Source organism: Paramisgurnus dabryanus, chromosome 20, assembly GCF_030506205.2.
Source record: "Paramisgurnus dabryanus chromosome 20, PD_genome_1.1, whole genome shotgun sequence".
In the NCBI taxonomy this organism is placed as follows: domain Eukaryota; kingdom Metazoa; phylum Chordata; class Actinopteri; order Cypriniformes; family Cobitidae; genus Paramisgurnus; species Paramisgurnus dabryanus.
Genome location: NC_133356.1, coordinates 1,955,037 through 1,976,781, shown reverse-complemented (window position 1 = coordinate 1,976,781; position 21,745 = coordinate 1,955,037). Strand labels below are relative to the sequence as shown.

Sequence of the window (21,745 nt, the reverse complement as noted above, 5' to 3'; positions counted from 1 at the left end):
GATGTTCTCCTCATTGGAGATGACTGAGTGTTGCCGATATTTGCTACGAATGTCAGCATACCCGAGTTGCTTTCAAAGCTTGCAGAAATGCATCACGAGTGCTGTAATAAAATCCAGAACGATAAGTTCGTACCGCTGGCCATGGGCAAAACAACAAGATATTTTTATGTAAACAACTTTTTTTGAGCCGTTATGTGGTCGTCATATGGTCCCACATAAACCTGGTAAATAAAACAACACTTCATCTTTAGGTTAGCTGTAACTTTTCCACTTTTAAAAGTTTCACAGACATTTGTCTCATCAATGGCCCTGAAAAGTTTCATATACATAAGAGAGGAGCACCGTGTCATGCAAAATCCATTAGGTTTTAAATGTGTTTTGACCAAAGTAATGTTGAAGTGTCTGTAGATATTAATATCCTGCACTTTTACTGAACTTCTGTAGACAAAGGCATCATGAACTTATGATTGATGACAAATGCTGACATTAACATTAATAAGCGTGCACGTCTGTTTCAGGGCGTTTGTTCCCCTGGCGTCGACCCCCAACCAGAACTCCACAAGCGAGTGGGAGAAGGTGCAGTATCTGTTTGAGGAGCTGGGCAGCAGTCGTAAGTATTATAATGAATACTTTAAATGAAATTGTAGTTTTACTGACACTTGCACAGACGTTTGTTGATGCCAACCGCTAAAGCGACAGGTGCTTTTTAGAGAGCGACAGATGCTGGCTCTCCGCGAGCAGAGGTGATGTGAAGGGTTGGCAGCGTTGACATTTAGCCTCGTCAATGTCAACAGACCTTATTGTGCTGCCTAAATTCGCCGTCTGCAAAAAACGGCCCGGCTACCTTTTATGTGTCAGTCAGGGCTTCAAGTTGAAGCAGGGGTGGTAGACCTATGTGTGCACCTGTATTTATATCAGTGCATTTGTGTGGCCATTACCATCTAGCCCTCTTTTGGTATTCTGCTCTCATGCATCGCAGTCTCCCGGAGGCGATCGTTCTGAGGACAAAGATGAGGGATCATCCCTTTTCTAATTTCCCATGTTTCCTTTTTGTCTCCTCCTACTTCACTGCTCCAGATAGTGAAGTAATTGAGCAAAGGGAAATGAGGCTGGGCAGTGCCAGCCCCAACGCCACTCCGTGTCCGAGCATCAGTGTCCTCTAGAGCCATTGTTTTCTTACAACATCATTTTGAAGGTCACGTAACAAGACATGTACATTTTTCTGTCACATTTTCGGAAAGCAGTTGACATCATGGTGCTCTTTGGAGACGGTCCCTCGAAAAGACCCTCAAGCTAGTAGGAACAGAGCCACCAAAGAACCCAAGCTAATCCAATAATAGCCTTGGGTAAGTCTGTGACTCTTTAAGACGGTGCCGGATTCAACCTAGGGCATTTTTGGAGCTCCCATTGCCCCCTTCCTAGCAGCCCCTGCCTAACGAATAGAAATCAAGCAAAAAGTCTTACACCAGAAGAAGCCCAGCTTCTTTAAAATGATCTACTTCAGGTTGGTGGCGCTGATGCTTTGTCATCTTCCTTGACCGATGGTTGGCGTGCCCTGCACTGCTCGAATTAATTATCAGACCCTGTGTGCCGGATAAGCGGGGTCACGATGTCCCTGAGAAACCACAGCTGCAGAAGGGGAATCTTAACCTAAATGGAGCAGCGAGAGAGAGACTAGCAGTGTCATCCTGAGGATCTGATGGTCTGTTACTGATGCTGTAGATATTCAGTGGTTCACTTACTGTTTTTCCTTGAGAAACTGACAAAAGTAAAGTGAACGCAGTGCTTGGTTTCCCCTTAGCGGGCAAGGTTCAGACAGAATGGAAAGTGTGCGGAAGGGTAGACAGGTGAAGATCTGATCTTATCACAGGCAAAGGCTCGGGAAAAAGTCTCCATTTAATTATGCAGTGAAAGCCTAGACCCAGAATCCTCTCAGACAGCTCCTGTTCTCTGATTTACCCTCCTTTCTAAGCTGAGCCTTTTTCACCAACTTAGGGTGATGAAGATGCATCAGGCATAAGCAAATTTTGACCACTATTCCAATAGCACTAGAAGGATTTCATTACATAATTTTACACATGCAGAACAAGTCTGTATTGATCGATGTAATCGGAAAAAATATAAAAAAATTATCTCTAAATGAGGGTTTTAAAGTAACATTTAGTTATTTGACAGACACTGTTATCTAACACGACTTGTGACTTTTGGTGCATTCATTCGATACCTTTTTCTCAAGGAAAGTGTTAGAACCGTACATGAGCATTTAAGAGACCATGGGTGAGATATACTAACGGGGCAAATTAGCATAATGCTGCGTTTACACCAACCACGGTAGAGGTGCCAAGCGCGGGTGATTTTCATGTTAAATCAATGCAAAGACGCGATTGCACGCAGATTATTATCTTGCGACGCGGTACGTTCCGGGCGAATTGAGCGTTGCCGCGGGAAATGTGCGAGTTGAAAAATCTGAGCTTCGGCGGATTTCCGCGCCGCGTTAACCAATCAGGACCTTGCTGTAGTAGTCACGTGATTACAGGAAGCGAGCAGAGTGGCGGAGTCTCCGCGGAGTCCCTCCCCTCCCATGACGCGGATTTCCATGTGAATTTCTCAAATGATTAGAATTTCACACACGGCTTTAACGCGCGGATGAAGCGAGTGAACTCAAATGTTCAAGCGGCAAACTAGATGCAGTAGATGCGTATTTGCCGCATCTTCCGTGGCGGGTGTGAAAGGCGCAACAGCTGATTTATATAATGACCAACACAATCTACTAAAAGCAGCGCGAAATTAGTTGTGATGCTCCTCCCCTTACGAAAATAAACCATGGTTTTACTACAGTAACCATTTTGGTTTTAACTGTAGTAAAACCATGGTTTATCTTTGTATAGGTCAGGTGCGGGTGATTCCCTAACACCTGATGCACTTGAGTTCATCACCACAGACATCACAGCTGAAAATGCAGGGTGTGAAATCCCAGCTAACAAAGTCATAGTTATTTGAAAAGAACTGGAGGATAAAAAAATGAAGGTTTTGAAACACCTGGTATTGTGGGACTTCTAGTGACTCCTCCAGCACATAAAAAACATGGCTTGGCAAACAATATTTTTTTAATATGTTCCTCTGGCATTTCAAAAAACTGTTAGATGTGAAAAAAATCATCTTTCTTGTACCACACGCCGCTCTTTGATCTCTCTGATGTCTCTTTTATCAGCAACAATTGCAGCCATTTTAAAATGATCTGAGACATGTTTTTTTCAGCGTTAAATAATGGTGCAAATACCAGTAATATGACGCACGCAAACATTAGTAAATTGCGTGTTCAAATCATTTAAATAATCTCTTATAAATTTTGCGTTTGAAAGGGAAACTCCTAGAAATAACTAGACCACATCTTTTCAGCGATAATAATCCACTGCACGCCTTTAGTAAATCCTGACAGTCGTTATTTAATGACAAAATGATGGTTTGTGCTGGTTAGAAAATCACATCAGAAAGCATGTGGAGTGATTATTCGGATTTTCAGTTTGTACGTTCTTCACTTCTAGGATTTTATGCCATTATCATTTGAAATGGGTAAAAACAAAGAGTTTTTTGTTGTCGGTAGATTTAATTCAAAGTCATTGAATATCATATCAGCAAAGTCATTTTGTATTGGTTCATCCCCAATGTTTATGTAAGTTATATGGTTAGATTATCCTAAAGGGTTCAGCTTTGTGTAACTTTGTTAAATGGGTTGCACTGTGGACTAGAGGTCTTCTCGGGTCCAAAGAAAAAAATACCCGACCCAAACTGACCCGAATTACTTTATACCCGAAACTGACGTGGATAAATTGATTTTTTCAACCCGAGAAAATTAGACCTGAGTCTGACCTGAACCAGTGCCATTTTTTTAACCCGCCTGGACCCGAATGTAAACAGCACCGATGTGTGTGCAGACTGCAACCCCGCACACGGCATTCAGACAGAAAGAAACCCCACTGGTCTCGCAACCAATTTGGCAAGCTGCTCTATTTGTTTTACTTTTGACTGACATGTCTGTCTCAACGAAAATTAACCTACCACCAGCCACACAATGTCGCAAGTACTCTTGGCAAACAGATGAGAGGTTTGAAAAGGACATTGACGGACACACGTGAGAGAGTTTGGGTTTTCAGGTCCGTTCGGCAAAAACACATACATTTGTAAACTACCCGAGACCCGATGCCGCTAATATTTTACCCGACCCGTGTCCGAGGCATATGTGAGCCTTTTGGACCCGAACTGTAAAAACTGTAAAAGTTAATCAGTAGAGAAAACAAATCAGTAGAGTTTGCTTTGCTGACTTGTTTTGTACGTCTGTGCCAAATGGCCTCTCTGTTAAAGTTTGCAGCAGTTTTCTTTGATACATTGCCAGTAATTGGTTAAGTGTTTCACTTTTTCAAAAATGCAGAAATTCCTACAAGCGGGTTAAGCCTTGGTGTGCTGCTTTCTCTCTTCATGAGAATATCATAGCAGGCTCGTGTTGTGAATAGCACGGCTAAGAGCTCTTTAATAAACACTTCTCAGCGGCGACGGTCTCCTCTGCGTACATAAGCCCGATGTGCCTGCAGAGATAAGGGCCTGCGCTCTCTCCTCATGCAGAGGAATCAGGCTCTGGAGCAGCTGTGGAGCCGCCGCAGATAATAAACAATATATTCTCTGTCCAATCCTCGGAAAGTCTTCCGGGGAAGCGTCGGAAAAAACACAGGTCCTCCCGCATTGTGAGGAGTTCATAAACGGAGCCGGCTTCCGCAGCGAACACGAACACCATTGTCTCCGGCCCGGCGCCTTCGTTGCTTAACAAAAGCAGTGAAATCACAAAAGAAGGCACCTTTTCAGATGTAAATGCTCATTTCAGCCATCAGACGTCAAAGCGGCTCTACTTTTTTCATTTCTTTTGCGTTCGCTGCATTAGGACGCAGGAGCGTAATCGTCTTCGTTTCTTTTCCTCAGTTTTAGTATCTCAATGCTTTCTGTGTATGGAACATGGTGGGTGGTGTTGCAAACAGTTCGTGAGGTTCAACAAAGTGAAAAGAAATCGCTTTCTTTGAGTGCTGTAAAGGAGTTCTTGAGGAAAGTAAACAGAGAATTGAGTGAGGTGGGCACATGTGGGCATCCTGAGTATAAGGTTGCCATGATGCTATGATTAGAACCAAAGCAAAGGAGAATCATGAGAGTTTTTGTGTCATGAACTGTCTGTTCCTTATGACAGACGGGATCCTAACATGTAGTGTGGTAGCGGTCACTTCCCATAAATCCCATGATCTCTGATCTGACAGCTGGCATTGTGTTGCACCTGTTTCCCCTTTCATTCTCACTGTCTCATGCTAACCTTTATTCTCCCAAAACACAGCACTTAGGATGTCATAGCATCTGTACTTAAGTATTAGGATAATACAAATAAAATGTACAAAGCATTTTTGCAGTATTAATAGTACTGACTCCGTTCGGTCACCTGTATGCTGTTATTTGAGCCACAATTTAGTGAAAGTGATGTAATTTATAAGGTGAATGAAATGACTGATGTGTTACTTGAACTTTTTAACCCTTAACTTTAAAGAGCACATATTTCACTGCTAAAAACAACGTTATTCTGTTTTTGGTATAATACAATGTGTTTGCATGGTTTAAAAAACAGATTATTTTCCACATACATCATTATTTTGTGCATTGGCGTGCACATTTTAACAAACCTATTGCAGAAAAGCAGGAAGATGATGCTGTTTGTTTGCTTTTTTGTCTGTTTTGAGTTGTTAGCGCAGGTTGTTCTTGTTTCTTATCTTTACCCCATGTATGTTTTGAATGGTCATAAGTGTAGTCTATTATAGCTGATGATAAATGTTCCTGTAGCTTAATTGGTTGAGCATTGAGTTAGCAACGCAGAATACTGATCAAGTATAAAGCCTAAAGCACTGTTTAACACTTTGGATAAAATGTCTGCCAAATGCATAAATGTAAATGTGATTATAACCTAATAAATGCCTCTGTGCATGTACTGCATTCAACTTGTTCTCTTAAATGCCTCAAGCACTTCTTTACTTTAAGGGCTATTTAAGTTATTTGCATCTTTTTCTGTTGTTTTTATTTTTGCTTAATTTAAATTGGAGATGCCAAATTGTCCTTCCCGACTTGTGTGTAGATCAGCTTGTGTGGCTTTAAGAAATAAATAACTAATCATGATACATCACTGTTATAGTGACCAATATCACTATGGTTATCAATATTATCATGGCTTTGTGAACAATTTCTAGAAATTTAATAAAAGTACTGATGCAAATTTTACATTTAAGCGCTCTTTTCCAACTAACCATTGGACATTTTTATCACAGTTAACCATTAAACCGGTAATCGTTATATCTCTAATCACGTGCATATACATGCATACGCTGCTTTGTGACATTGACCGTTAAAATGTTTTACACATGCATCTACTGTAGAAGTTTCTGGAACATATAAAGGTACTTGCCATGTCATTGTGACTATAGAAATGCGGAGGGCAAAAGCTTCTCTGACCTTTGGATAACTGTGTCACAGTATGAGGAAGTTTAGAGAAATGCTAGCAGGAGAGGAGATGAGGTGCATTGAGAAATTTCCCTGGGGGCAAGAACTGCTCTGAATATCTGGCGCATGACCAAAACTTAACAGAGCTCTGCATTTGGCCCGTGTCATAAATACATTTCCCCTCTGTCTTTCTTGCAGAAGGCCTGGCCGCCCTGTCGTTCTCCATCAGCTCGCTCACCTTGATTGGCATGCTGGCAGTGATCACATACACGGTGAGTAGCCAACAGAGAATTGGTAATGGTGGGTGGTTACTTGTGCCCCATCGATTTGCATTGGCTCACGAGGATTCCCAGCAGTGTCGTAGCAAAGAGCTTCTAGACAGGGCCGGAGTGGGGCCACTTTTCAGCCCAGGAGTTTCAGGCCCAAGACCGGCCCACTTTTCCATAGTGTTATTCCAAATTAGCACTTTTTTCAAATTGGATAAATAAAGCAACAGTTCAGCTCTTACTATAGTTTTCATTAATACCATGCATGGTTCAACAAATAAGGTAAAAGCTAAATAATATTTCACTTAAGATGAGAAGTTTAGAAAAATATTCCTCTTGTGGAATAGATCCAAAATGGGCTGGGTTATTTTTGACCCATAATGGGTAAATATTGGACAGAACACACATGCTGGGTTAAAAATAACCCAATGTTAGGTTGTTGTTATGCAACCATTGTTTATAATAACCCAACAGTTGGGTTAAAACAACCCAGCATTGGGTCAATTTTAACCCAGCAGCGTGTTCTGTCCAATATTTACCCATTATGGGTCAAAAATAACCCAGCCCATTTTGGATCTATTCCACAAGAAAAGGTTGATTAATTATTAGCATAGCTAATGCTATGAGGCCTATGATTAATTAGATGCAAATAGAAATATAAAACCCAGTCCTAATTAAAAAAGAAAACAATTTGACAAAAATATTGAATCCAATATTGGGTAAATATATAGCATAACAAGTGATTTATAAGCTTTTTTAGGCTTGTCATTTTTGACTGGGAACACAAAAGGTGTTATAGGGTTCTGAACACAACCTGAGGGTTAAATAACTTTAATTCATGTTGTTTATTCATGGCCTCCTCATTTTCAGCGGGGAACTGGCTTATCTGCTGCTCAGAAGCTGCTTGCATAATATTTGCAAAGTCTATGAATCGCCATATATACACAAAAGCTAATATTTTAACTAAAAAAAAATGTTGGCTTGTAAATAGTTTGACAACAGTATTAGCCGAATAATTACGTTGCTAATGCTAATCATTACTAGGCTTTTTTCTCTTTAAGTTACCTGTTGTCACTTTTGTTTTTCTTCTTTAAAATAAATCTGTAAGTTTGGCACATTTGGCAGCAGCATCCTCATCCAATGGATTTTTTTCTTCAACCTGTTTTTTACGTCCTCCTCCTCTCAGACGCGTATTGTTACGGCCCAGCCTACCGGAGAAAAGTTTTCTTGGACGTGCTATGGACCGAACCAACTCTATGGGAGGGGAGGGGAAAACTCCCTCACATGGTACAACCCATGCAGAGGCTGCGCGCTGCCAATGCGAAACGTGTGAAGTGTAATTTAAGAGAAGATAGATTCACTGACGTGACAAATGTAAAAAAAAAAAAAAAAACTCGACCGGCCCAAAAGTGAAGCGGCCCACCGGGAATTCTCCCGGTTCTCCCGATTACCCACCCCGGGCCTGCTTCTAGATATTACTGTGATGTTTATTTCCACCCTCGGTCCATCAGCGCTGTTGACCTAAGCAGAAATCACAGCGTATTTCACAAGTTCTTTCTTTTTGTCTCCTATACAAATAGCTCAAGGATAATATCATACTTTGTGAGCTTTATTTCTCTATTTATTATTTAAATTAATCTTGTTTTCAATTTTATGTTTTTTTGACCTTTTTAAGACTTTCACGGTTTTTAAAATAACTTATTCTTTTTTTTTATATTATTTTATATTTCCATTTATAAAGAACCATTTATGCAACAGAAATACTTTGCAAAAACTTTGACTTTCTTACTTAGTATTTTTGTTTTTTTAGTACAAGTATCTAAAAATCCTGAAATCAAAATGCATTTTCTTGATAATCAAAATGGCCTTAGAAGAGTCTAGTTTTAAATGTAAATGATTAAGGCCTGGTTTCACAGATAAGGCTTAGATAAAGCCAGAACAGTACTAGACCTTAAATTAAGGTGTTTCAGTATCCTTTGAAAACATACCTTAGAAAAAGACCTTACTGGTGTGTATCTTCAGACAAATCAATGGCACTGGCATATTTTAAGGTTTGTCAAGTTATTTTCATTTAAGACAGCTCAAACATATTTTTTTATCAACATATCCTCCAACTCATAAGATTGATTTGGTTGTTTCGATACATTTACTTAATTAGCAGCAGGTGAAACTTAATATATTAGGGTATAAAATGATGTTTTGGGGTATAATTTTGCTATGATGACATGTGCTGGGATATGATTTTAAATTTAAACCACCAGGATTAATTGTATTTTATTACAAATTACACTATTCAGGCATTTAAAGCAAATAACGTACCCATTTATTTATTATTTGATATAAACACAGCATACAAAACAGTCACAACTTTTTAAAATGTACTTAAAATATACCAAGTGTACCGAGGTCAAACAATCAATTTATTTGAAGAAAAGATGCAAAAGTGTTGACAATAACAGTAAATATCAGATCCGGACGTACACTGATTCAAAAACTGTTGTGAAAGGGCATTGGCTCTCGTGTGTCTCGTGACCAATCGCATCATTACGTTAGCTAAGAATGTGAAGCGCTATTGGCTCTTGTGACCGACTACTTTATGCTGGTTTATATTTGAATGAGTTCTGACGGTGAGTTCTTTATATAAAGTAATCGTATGGCTTCAGTTTGCAAGGTTTGCAACGTGAATGGTTTGTAATACTTTTATACAGTTTTATGCAATAAATACCTGACTGTACTTTTACTTGCGTGTTGTGTTTTATATGGTTGAGAAGTGGTTGGGTTTAGGGTAAGGGTGGGGGGGGTTAGATGCTCCAAAATATCTTCAAAACCATAAATGTTTATGAAACCGTTTCTACATTTACAAATTCATCAAATTAATGTGTCTAATCTGATGTATAAGGCAAAAACCTTAAAATGCAACAACAGGTTGTACAATACGTCACTTTACACCGTAATAAGGTGCTGGCACAAACAACCTATAAGGTCGTTATTTTTTGGAGGACAGACTCGTTTTAAAATAGGACTCGCTGTAAGCCTTGTTTATGAAACCAGATGTGTGTTTAAAACAGGCAAACAATGTGAAAACAATTTGCCAATGTGGTAAGAAAAAATCTAAATAAGTTTCTTACTTTTTCTTAAACAGTTCTAGAAAAAAAATCTTAACCCATTATTTTTATGTCTAAAGACGTATTTTCTTGAAGTATTTGTTAAGTTGCAGCTAATTTTTCTGCCACATTTCTAAAATGACTTCACTGAGGGAGAGGGACAAAGCACAACATTCTGTTTTTACACAAAAACCTAGACACTTTAACGTTTTAAATGATGTATAAAGCATATCTGTCCAGATGTCCAAAATCAGCAGAGTAATCCAAGTCTTTTTGTGCAGTGATTAAAAATTAAGAGTTTGCGGTGCGTGTGCCATCGTCCAGAAATGAACAGGGAGTACAGACTGTATGTATGCAGTCCAGTAGTGTTTTGAGCGGCCCAGTAGTGCAAATAATAAGATTGTAACTGCAAGTAATAAAAAAAATGTCCCCTTCATATGAAGTACAGTACAGGCCAAAAGTTTGGACACACTCACTCGTTCTTTATTTATACATTATTCCATATAACATAATAATAATAAACTCATCCAAACTAAGGCATAACACAAATGCAACTTATTATGTTGGTGACTAAAAGCATCCAAAATAAATCAAAACTCTGTTATATTTTATTATAGGAAGTGCAGTCACCCTTTGCCTAGAAATTGTTGAACCGTATTGCGTGTCATTTTTTTTTAAGAAGCTTCTTAAATTTTCAATTTGGGATGAATTTTAAAGAGTATAAGAGGAGTTCATATTTAATCTGGGCTCTTATCGGCTGCATTTTCTTCAATATTCAGTGTAAGTCATCTTATTTAAAAATAATATTTTATTTTTCTAATTACAAAAATGTATCTGTTTGGCATGGGTATATTTTTGTCTACAAAATAAATTTTAAGCATTTCATCATACACCTTCAGCTTAAATGATTTTTAAGATCATAGTTAACATTTTAGTCAAGTGTGTCCAAACTTTTGGCCTGTACTGTATGTCTGACATGTTTTCTTGTAAATAAAAACCTAAATATAAGGAGAATAAGAATCAAAAATAGTTGACGTGTAATACATACAGAGAGCATTCGGTTAATATCATTATATCATTTTTGAAGGAGGTGACGTTCAGCGGCTTTGGCATCTGAGCTTCTCATACATTACCGTAATAATGTTTTCTTCTGTGTGATGCTGGAAAGTCTGGAAAGAAATGATATTTAGTGCCTGATTTACTAACAGTCAGTGCCAGCGCAAACCATCATTTAAATAATGACTGTCAGGACTTACTAAAGACACGTTGTTGATAAATAGCGCTGAAAAGGTGTGGTTTAGTTACTGACATCGTATTGCTTATGCATTTCTAAGAGTTTCCCTTTCAGATGCAACCCTTTTGGGAGGAGATTTTTAAATAATTATCACAACGCGATTTACTAATAAACGCAATGCAATATTTAATGCTGGAAAAATGTCTTAAATTACTTGTAGCTTGAAATGGCTACAACTATTCTTAAAAAAAGAGGCATCACAGAGATCATAGAGCATGTGATACAATGCAGAGGATTTTTTAACATGTACTAGTTTATTTGGAATGCTATTTTTTATTTGCTGAAGTAAATAAAAGAGGAGTCATTTAATAATTCTGGCCCTTGGTTGTTTTGGCTGCTTACTTTCAATAAGTGGTCTTTCTGGACACAGACATTTTGAATATTGAGATTTAGGCCATGGATGCTTGCACATAACGTAAAAGTACCTCCTGACACAGCTGTAATGTTCAGTTAGTGCAGAATAATCCTGAAGTGGTTGTTGACTGAGCATTGCTGGTGAAGTTCACGTCTTCATTGTTTGGGTTTCTTATATGACAGAAAGCTTCTGTATGGAAACGGTCTTTGATTGTTGTCATCCTGTTTGATGAAGCGGCCGCTCAACCCTAGAAATGTTTTGTCATACTTTCATTTTGGCCTACAATTGCTCAAAATGACACGCTGTCATTTCTCAGCGACGTGTGCTTGAGACGCCGCAGTGATGTATATTCCCTGTTATCTCACTTCTATTTATATTTTTGAGCCTGCAGGCCATTAATAAATGCCTGTATTCTGATTCTTTCAGCATACTGTAGCGGTTTTATTTGGATAAGATGAATTGATTCTACTGTAACATTTGCTAATGTCATCCATATTTCATCACCATCGCCATGTGTAACCAACCTATGTATACCTCCTCCAGTGCCCCAATATATCAGGGATTGGAGAAAAAGGGGGTTTAATGCCTCGCACAGTTACTGTAAAACAAAAGAAAGCTATCAGGCCAGACTTTGGACAAATGGTTGGATATTTCCACCTTGTTAAATGCTGTAAAACGCAGTAGTGTAAATCCCATAACATTTTTTTCTGAATTGTACCTGTACCTAACAGAGGTTTTGGGTGTGTTGGATGTTTTTAAAGGCATGATAATTATTGATGTGTTCAGATGATAGTCGTGCTCTTTTCAGTTGAGTGTCTTACACAGAGAGAATGCTGTTGTTGTTGTTTTATCTTCTCTGTTGTGAAGCAGAAACTCAGAATCCATCAAAGATCCTCAGCCCAGGGTTCACCGACATCTTTTTATACTCTTTCTTTCTCTTGCTCTCTTTTTTCTGTCTTGTGGGGATGTCAAACGTTTTTTGGTACCAAGTTAATGCTAAAAATGCAAAGTTGCTTTGAATACTTGCATGTGTTTGATAGATTTTAGTTACATCTGGTAGTGTAAATCTAGTTTTCTCAGTCAAATTTGGCCATGGAATCAGTATTAATGTATTTTGTCTAAATATTGTTGGTTTTTTTTAGGTTGTTGTATTTTTGTTGTATTAAGTTTATTAAATGAGACATATCATGAAAGTCTGACTTTTTAAGTGCTATAATTGGGTCCCCAGTGCTTCTATCAACCTAGAAATGTTAAAAAGATCAACCCAGTAACTTAGTTTTGGTAAACCATTCTCTGCGAGCATGTGAAAAAATAGGTCATTGACATGTGGCTCCCCTTGTGATGTCAGAAAGGGGGCATTACATGATCTATATGGTATTTTGAGCTAAAACTTCACATATGTACTCTGGGGTCTCCAAAGATTTATTTTACATCTTCAAAAATCATAAAATCTCCCCTTGTAATGTACCTGAATATTCAGCCTGATCTCACAAGACTTCATAGCCTACCCATTTTTTGAGTTGGCAACTTCATATAAAATCAGACCAAGTTAGTCATGGAAAAATGTACAATTTTCATAAAAACACACTAACAAAACCCAACCCCAACATCACAGGATTCAAGGCAAATCCTACAAAAATGTACAAAGGTGTTAGCCACCTCGTAAAATACGTATGAATTGCGATGAGATAGCGCTGGAATATTTTACACATTATCTTTAAATGTATTCTTTCTATCCTTTCTTTTGCTAATACTTTTTTTTACTGTTTCATTCAGTAAAAAAGAACTTGAATACTTTAACCAATGCTTACTTAAGATATTTTTAAAGGCTACATGCAACATTAAAAAAAAATAATGCCAAAGAAGAGCCATTTTTTTCTGTGTGGTTCCATAAAGATCCTTTAATATCCAGCATCTTTCTCTTATAGGTTTTATATATTGAAGGTCTTTTGGTTGCACCATTGTGTATAATGCTATATTTTAATTCAGTAACACTTATAAAAAGATTATTTGTTATAAAAGATTTAATATTATATCAAAATTATAATTAATGTACTGCTATTAGGTCCGACTTCTTAAATGTTGCTGTCGTGGGCTCTCCACTTTCATCAGTAGATAATCATCAAAGCAACAAAACCACTCCCCCCCCCTTCCTAAACCCTACCAATCCCATCTTCCTCAGGTTTTTTAAGGCGTTAGGTGATTTATCCTGCAGGGCTATGTGTTATTTTTATGCATGATTAACCTAATGGAATCTAAGTGATGGGCACCGTATGCAGCAGCAGTGTTGTCCAGAGGAGGGCAGGTTAATTTATCACTGCGCTTTCAGCCAATGTGGCCACTTGCTCTTAATTCAAACAACTAGCCGAGATGTAAACTCAAAATAACAACGCCACGGCCAGCTGCAATTCAGATAAACGCTAAAGCAAGCAGTTCGGACCTCAAGCACTCCATTTCAACCCCACACTTTGCAGAGCTACTGGGAAATTAAACTTCAACCTAAACGCATACAAACAAGACCCCCAGCTTGTTAATAAGCCTCTGAAGTGCCATATGGTCAGGGTGGGCAATGTGAAGTTACCCGGTGTCTAATGCTTGGATGGCCACACTGGAAGAAACAAGCTCAGAGCTGAAATTGTGTTTTTTTTTGTAAAGTGCAACTGCTTAAAGTTACAAAAGTTTTAGGCTGTTTTGGAAGAAAAAAAGTTTATTTGGGAAAATGCACATTTCTTCTACTAGGTAGACGGTTTTGTTGCTTGAACAAACAACATCGTTTTGCATTTGAAAAAGCCTTTCCATCTACTGAAACATGGGCTCATTTTTCACAGAAATGCACCCGTAAGCTTCTTTTATAATTCTGCAGATTTTATTGTTGCTCTTTCACATCACTTCTGGTGTACAGTACATACAGTATAAAGTTCATGGGCTTTTATTCAGCTACTTCTGCCATTAATAGACTGAACCACCAATCACTTGGCTTCACCTTGAACTCATTATGACCTCATTTGTGTTTTCAGTCTGAAAGGTTATTTCAGTCTGACATGTTTATGGACTTCTTGATGTTTCTTTGTCCTGCTTAAAAATGCCGTTTCGAGAAGCCTTTATCACCTTCGACATTATGAGGTGCGAAAGTGCGCGATATGCTTGATCGAATCTCATTTTGCTCAGCGAGGTTCCTGACCTCTCAAGTCTGAACAGGTTACTGCGCTTCAGTAGTTTTGGACATCAAACCTTCACTCGTAGTCCCACCTAACCTCATCTTTCATTGGCTAATGGGGACGTTAAGGCCGTATATAAAGCTCAATTTGCCGTCGGTGTGACGCTGCAATGAAAATTATAGGCCTGCTGACTTTTTAATGCGAATGTAATATTTGCATATGCAAATGAGCGTATATCACGGCTCTTTGATCTGTTCGTTTGACCGCGGGCCGTCGCGGCAGCTTTGCTGCCAGACGCGGCGAGGTGATTTAAAAGTCTGGCTCGAACGCTGGCGTTCAGCCCCGGAGGGTTTCTCTCGCTCTTAAATCTGCAGACCAAAGATGCTGATTCCCAGCGAGAGGATGACCACATTAATTTTCGCTGATTTAATCGCGACGCTGCAGAAATGACCTGTGAGTGGTGAGAATAAACTTCCATCCACACCCCACCTATGATCCACTTCCAAACCAATCTGATTTTCTCAACTGTGGTTTTTTCCGCGTCTTCTTTTCTTCTCGTCCTATTCATGTGATCCTCCAGATGATATTGAAAGTTTAGTGATTCCTCATCCAAGAGTCAATAGCGAACACCTGTTATATGAATTAAATCAATCTTTCTGATATAGGGTATAGTTATTGATGTAAACAGTAAGCAAACATGATTTATTGGGTGCTATGCATAATAGTTGAACAGGTTTGTCACATCATAGTGTAGCTGTATAGATTGTGTTATTAGTATGGCTGAAATCAATTTCCTGGACCAGAATGTTTATTATGGTTTATTGTTTTAAACATTGCAGGAGATACAGATGCATACCTTACATAATGCGCTCCACACCTGTCTGGAGGGTGCTAAATTGACAGTGCTATATTTACAAAGCAACAGCAAATAGAATTAGTCCCCAATTTCCAACAGTGTAACATATTTGTATTTAATTTACGGACTACAAAAGGGAGACAAGAAACATTGAGACACCATCTGGCAGAAGACCTTTGCTTATTGTAGACTCTATACATCTGTTTCAGGTTCACTGACTGGCGGTACCGATCAAGCGTCAGTCTGATTTAATAGGTACGTTTACATGCAACCAAATAATCATTTGTAATTGTATTGATGGCTCATTGGGATCGGAAGCCTTCATGTAAACATCTTACAATCGTATTGAAATTGTATCATGAAACAATCGTGGCGATTTCTGGGATTGTGCTCTTAATCGGTGGTCCTATGTTGTACAGTAAGAGAGGTTCAAAGACGGCTTAAGATAGCCTAAGATAGCCTATGGTAGCTTCAGAAATTCAGTATGATCACCGCACAGTGTGTTTGCTGCTATGACCTATGTATTTGTTTACAACTAGTGCATACTGGTGACATTGCGCTAAGGTGTGTCGCAACCGTCACAGCCTACGATTCAACATCTTAAAGTCTACATGCTTGTCGTACCCAAGCTCCTTGTCACACAGTTTGATAAGGTAATGATCTTATAAAAGTGCAAAAATCCTGCATTGTAGCCTGGGCTTAAGACAACGTAAGGACGAAATGCATCAGTTTAAAGCATCTGTAGAAACATGACGGCAACTTCCATGTAAAGGAATAAAAATAACCTTTCATTCTAAGGTAATAAAAACAATACAGTTCATTATGTAAGGTCTTTATAAACCACTGATAATAAATATAGTTATGTAAATTACATCGCATTTCTGTCAAGAGAGCCTCCTAAAAGTTACACAATGCACCTTTAACATTTATTGGTTGACAAACAGAGCAATGTTTCAAAAGGAAAATTGTCTTGTAATTGTCTCTGCTTATTTAAACTTTCAAAAAATCACACATTTTATTTTTATGTCCGCAGCTTGAGTATAAGCAATATATAAAGAGAATATCCTTCGACTCTGTCCTCATTACACCGTGGACACTAAAGTACAAGGGATTGGTCTTTAAATGGTTTAATGGTGCGTGTAACCTTTAGTGAAAGCACTGATTATCAGACTCACTTGATTATTGCTGTGAGCCTGATGATGTTTTCATGTTTTGCATCTTTTCTTGGTGAATGGCATTATATCAGTTTCCTTCTCGCTCAATCAAGATGTTTTCCTCTCATTCTTTTGCATAATTACAGTACGCTCCATTGACTAGACAAACTCCTCATTTGCATATGAAGTTACCTACCTAAAACTTAAAAATAGCTTTTGTCTTTCTGCCATCATGTTTGGATTGAAACCGACACAAGTAGCCTAGCGGAGGCGGCAGACAGCTGATTCCAGTCATCTCAGGATGGCTAAAATATCATCCGGTTCTTTGACCTTGGCACATTTATTAGTGTATTACTCTAAAGAAAGTCAGAAGAAACGTATAGTTTCATGCGCTCCCAACACTTTTCCAGCACAAGGCTGTTGAACAAAAGCATCCCTGTGTAAGGGGGCGTACGCCTTCACATTTCACCCCCTCCCCATCCCTCTCTTCTCCTATCTCCCTAGCTGACAACCGCAATCCCTTCATCTTCATCTTTCCACCTTTACTCTTTCTCTCTTCGCCCTTCCTCTCAAACTATAATACTCTTTTTCTCTCTACTGCCTCAGGTCTTCTTTTCCAATCAGCACAGAACACACCTGTTTTTGTTTGGAGTGTCTCTTTTATTTTTCTCACGCTTGACGGGCTGCAGTGGCGAGGAGGGCAGGGAAGAATAGGAAGGAGGAGGCGAGAGGAGCGCGTCACGCCAGGGATGTAGGACAGATTCCTCTTTTATGAGGAGCGCTTGGTATTCGGGACATGGTTCGGCCTTTAGAGCCCCGTGATTCATAGCGTGGGGTAACAAGGCCCACGGCGGACGCTAAGTATAGGTTCGTTTTCCTCCTCGACCGTCTTGGCAACGTCACTTGTCGCTCACAACCACAAGTTTTAAGCTTGAGCGCGTCAGATTCCCTGATTTAAAAGCAATTTGCAGTAGAGGAGATAAAAAGGTCAGCGGTGTTTTGGCTGCCTTCTGAAGATCTAATTGTGCCGGTGACTTTTGCCTGCATTCTGATATGAAAGCTTTTGATAATGGCAGAACCCTCATGTTGTAAGTGCATGGGATTTTTTTTTCTCGTGCCGAACAAGCGAACGTGCGTGCGTGCACAACCCCATCTCTTTTATTTTCTGCCTGTATTGATTTGCCACCAGGAGAGTATTGAAGATGGTTTTCATTTTTAATTAAAGTTCACAAAGCCCATATTTAGAAGTCTGGTGGGCTTCTGACCTCGGTCTCTCTCTGCGTGTTGCATAAGAGCCGAGCTTTCTAATGCAGAAAACGGCACGGGGTGTTGAAATAACCTTTCATTTAAAGTGTTCAGAATGTAGACCAACTACAGGGTTTTATCAAATTTCCATGTGCTCAGATATTTCTTGTTTCTTCCCTGTTACTTTCTGAGAAAAGGGATAGAAATTGCATTTCTTTTTTTTAAAGCATTAAAATCACAAATTCTCTTTTTTTTGTCAGAAAAACTTGCATAAAAAGCGACCAAACAAATTGAATGCTTGCATTTCCGACATTTTTAATAATGTGATAATCTGTGGTAAAATATGATGAAATAGATATGTTTTTAATTTATGAAACACATATATATACATACATACTAGGGATGGGACGGTATGAAAATTTCATATCATGATTATAGTGTTCACGGTTATTAATATTATCATGGTTTTGTTCAAATGAGATGAAAATATTCAAAAAGCACTGATACACACACTGAAAACATTTTTTTTAAGTTATATTTTTGAAAATCACAATTTAATATTTCATGTCCCTGAAATTATTTATGTGCAAAAAAAATCTGTCTAAAAAGTTTGCCTTAAATGAATACAATACATTATACCTTAAATGCCTTCTTGTGCAAAAAAAAACTATGTTGCATGTGCGTGCCTGCGTCAAACTGATTCTGGCTGGACAGGATTTACTGCGAGTTTTCAAAATCACAGTAATCAAACATGGTTGTAATGATAATTAAATTTTAAACGATAATACTAATCATCAAGACATATTATCGTGGTTAACAGTGAAACCGGTAATCGTCCCATCCCTAATAGATACATACCTTTTGGTTTATTTATTTTTATTTATTTTATTTTTATTTTTATATTATACCATGGGGCTGTTGAATGTTTTATTCTGGTTGAGTAATTATCCACAGGTGTTGATTTTTTTATTTATTTCACGGCTCACTAAAATGCTTGATTCTGATTGCCAAGTTGCGACATTCCAAGTTTCATTCTTTTTTGATAACTACCGCTCACAGCTAATAGCACACAGTAATCTGAATGCAGCAAATAATTTTGACAGGTACAGTTTAATTTTACACAAAATGTATTAAAAATATGTCTTTTAATGACAAATTGACATTATATTTACAAATGATTAAACCAAATGGTTTGTTCGTGACATTTAAACGTCTTTTCCTATCTTAAAACCGAAAGTAAACGGGGTTTCCTCGCAGAATGTCTGTATTTGTTAAAAATGAGCAAATAAAATATTTAATGTTCCTTACCTTACTTATGAGGTAAATAGCAGTGTAATAAGCGGGATAATGTACAGTCAGCAGGTTGTTATCGCAAAAGAAACCCCTTCAGTCTGATACAAGACCCTCTGCTTTGTTCTGATCACACTGTCCGGGCTTATTTTTGAGATAACAACCTGCTGCCTAAACATTATCCCTTGTTTATGCACACCTAACCTGTCAAACGTCTTAAAGGGGACATTTCAAAAAACTTTTTTAAAACAAATCGTTTTTGGGTGTTTCCTTTAAAATCCAAATGAGCTCAAGATAATGCAAACACTGATCACCATAATGGTGGTTTGTTGAAAATGAAACTCAATTGTGCTGTCAAACATCTCTCTCTCTCTCTCTCTCTCTCTCTCTCTCTCTCTCTCTCTCTCTCTCTCTCTCTCTCTCTCTCTCTCTCTCTCTCTCTCTCTCTCTCTCTCTCTCTCTCTCTCTCTCTCTCTCTCTCTCTCTCTCTCTCTCTCTCTCTCTCTCTCTTTGAAATAACCAATCAATTAAAAAACCTTGACATAAGCATTGTCTATGGTAATCGTTGTCCAATAATTGACTCCGGTCCTTTGAATTATTTGAAAATGATGCACTTTGTAAGCTGCTTGTAACTTTAAAATTGTGCAAAGCTCTTTAAAAATAAATAAATAAAGACTACAGACCAGTTGTTCCTATAGTGAGTAACCCTTACTTGTGCCAGCTCATTAACTACTGTAGTTTGACCTCTTGAGGTTTAGACAAAAAAAAAATTGAAATGCATTTTCTAGTTTCAATCCCAGTTATGTCCCCTATTCATGTTAGCTCTCTTATCCGGTGCTGTCACATGGGGGCACTGTAAGGCTGTGAATGCAGGTATTAAACTGCACGTCTCAAAATGGTTGCTGCATACAGACGCACACTGTCACACACTTTCTCCCCTTTCATCTCTTCACCCTCCGCACACAAAAACCACATACAGGATTCAGCAGAGTACTGAATGACACCATTTAGAAAGCTCTTTTTTGTCAAGTGCCATAATGTATAGGTTTAACTCCCATGAATCACTCTAACAGATTATTACACGTGCACCGCTGGGTCCTCGCGGGCCAATCGCCGGGGCTCTTGGTGGAATTGTGTTGGCACTTTACCTGATGATTGTAAATGGTGTATAATTGATCTCCAATGCTCTCTCGGTCTATACCAGGCTTACGGGATGTCCGTCCTGCCGCTGAACCTGATTAAAGGCACTCGCAGCATCCTGTACGAACGTTTGGAGAACACCGAAGACATGGAGGAGGTGGAGCATCAGATAGACAAGCTCAAAGCCAAGGTCTGTGTGTGCATGTGTGAACTGAATTCAGATCAGTTGTGCCCCGCTCAGTTTATTTAGGATTGGGTCACAGTGGATGGCGGACAGCAGGGTAGAAACATAAATAATATAATGCACTTAACCGTATAATCATACATCTACCTGCAGTGTGCAGATGGACGTCCTCTGTCTATGAGAGACAGGAGGAGTCTACAGGATCTCGAAGCCAAACTTCTGGTCCTCCGTCGACGGGGGCGTCACTTGGAGATCGCAGAGAGGAACTGCTGCAATAAAGTGGGCTCTGCCCTTCGCCCTGTGAAGGTGTGTTGAATTTCACTTCAAATCACTTTTCTTTTTATGTCCTCTCTGAAGTCAACGATCTGAACTGTGTGGCTCTATCTAGAGAGATACACCTTAAGCCGATTCAACTTAAAGGTAAATGGTAACTCGCTGCCCTAAACATTTACATTTTGCTTTGTTAAACAAACAAGTAACTTTAAGTTAAATGTACTTAAGATTGTTGAACAGTTTATTTTAATTTTTCGAAAATGTCAGTTAACATAAGAAACTTTATTTCACATGACTTATTTTAAAGAAGACATGGCATGAAAATCTGTCTTTTCCATGTTTAAGTGCTATAATTGGGTCCACAGTGCTTCTATCAACCTAGAAAATGTTAAAAAAAGATCAACCCAGTAACTTAGTTTTGGTAAACCATTCTCTGCAAGTATGTGAAAAAATATCTATTTGAAATTTGGCTCCCCTTGTGATGTCATAAGGGGATCTTATTATAATAATAACACCCCTTAATCTGCACTATCCATCCACGGCACTGCTGTTTAGTGCAGATAGAAAGAGAAAAAAATATTGACAGCACAACTGAGTTTTAATTTCATCAAACCAACATTATGGTGATCAGTGTTTGCTTTTAATCAGCTAATTTGCATTTTAAAGGACACCCCCATAAACAACACATTTTTGCTCACACCTACAAAGTGGCAATTTTAACATGTTATAATAAATTATCTGTGGGTTATTTTGAGTTAAAACTTCACATATGCACTCTGGGGACTCAAGATTTATTTTACATCTTAAAAAAGTCTTGTGAAATGTCCCCTTTAACATAGTTTTATAAATCTTGCCTCTATAAAAAGGGGCCACCTTGCAAAGCAAAGGTAACACCAAGGAAAGCAAA

The 21,745-nt window shown here is 38.5% G+C and overlaps 1 protein-coding gene across 1 annotated transcript in view; it reads left to right on the top strand.

Moving 5' to 3' along the window:
- The window catches only part of lmbrd1 (LMBR1 domain containing 1), a 118,601-nt gene that overhangs the window by 51,398 nt on the left and 45,458 nt on the right, over positions 1-21,745 (top strand). The window contains exons 6-9 of the mRNA XM_065296016.1: positions 519-610; positions 6,718-6,791; positions 20,446-20,571; positions 20,719-20,871. Coding sequence (XP_065152088.1) covers positions 519-610; positions 6,718-6,791; positions 20,446-20,571; positions 20,719-20,871 — 445 coding nt within the window. The remainder of the gene's footprint in view (positions 1-518; positions 611-6,717; positions 6,792-20,445; positions 20,572-20,718; positions 20,872-21,745) is intronic.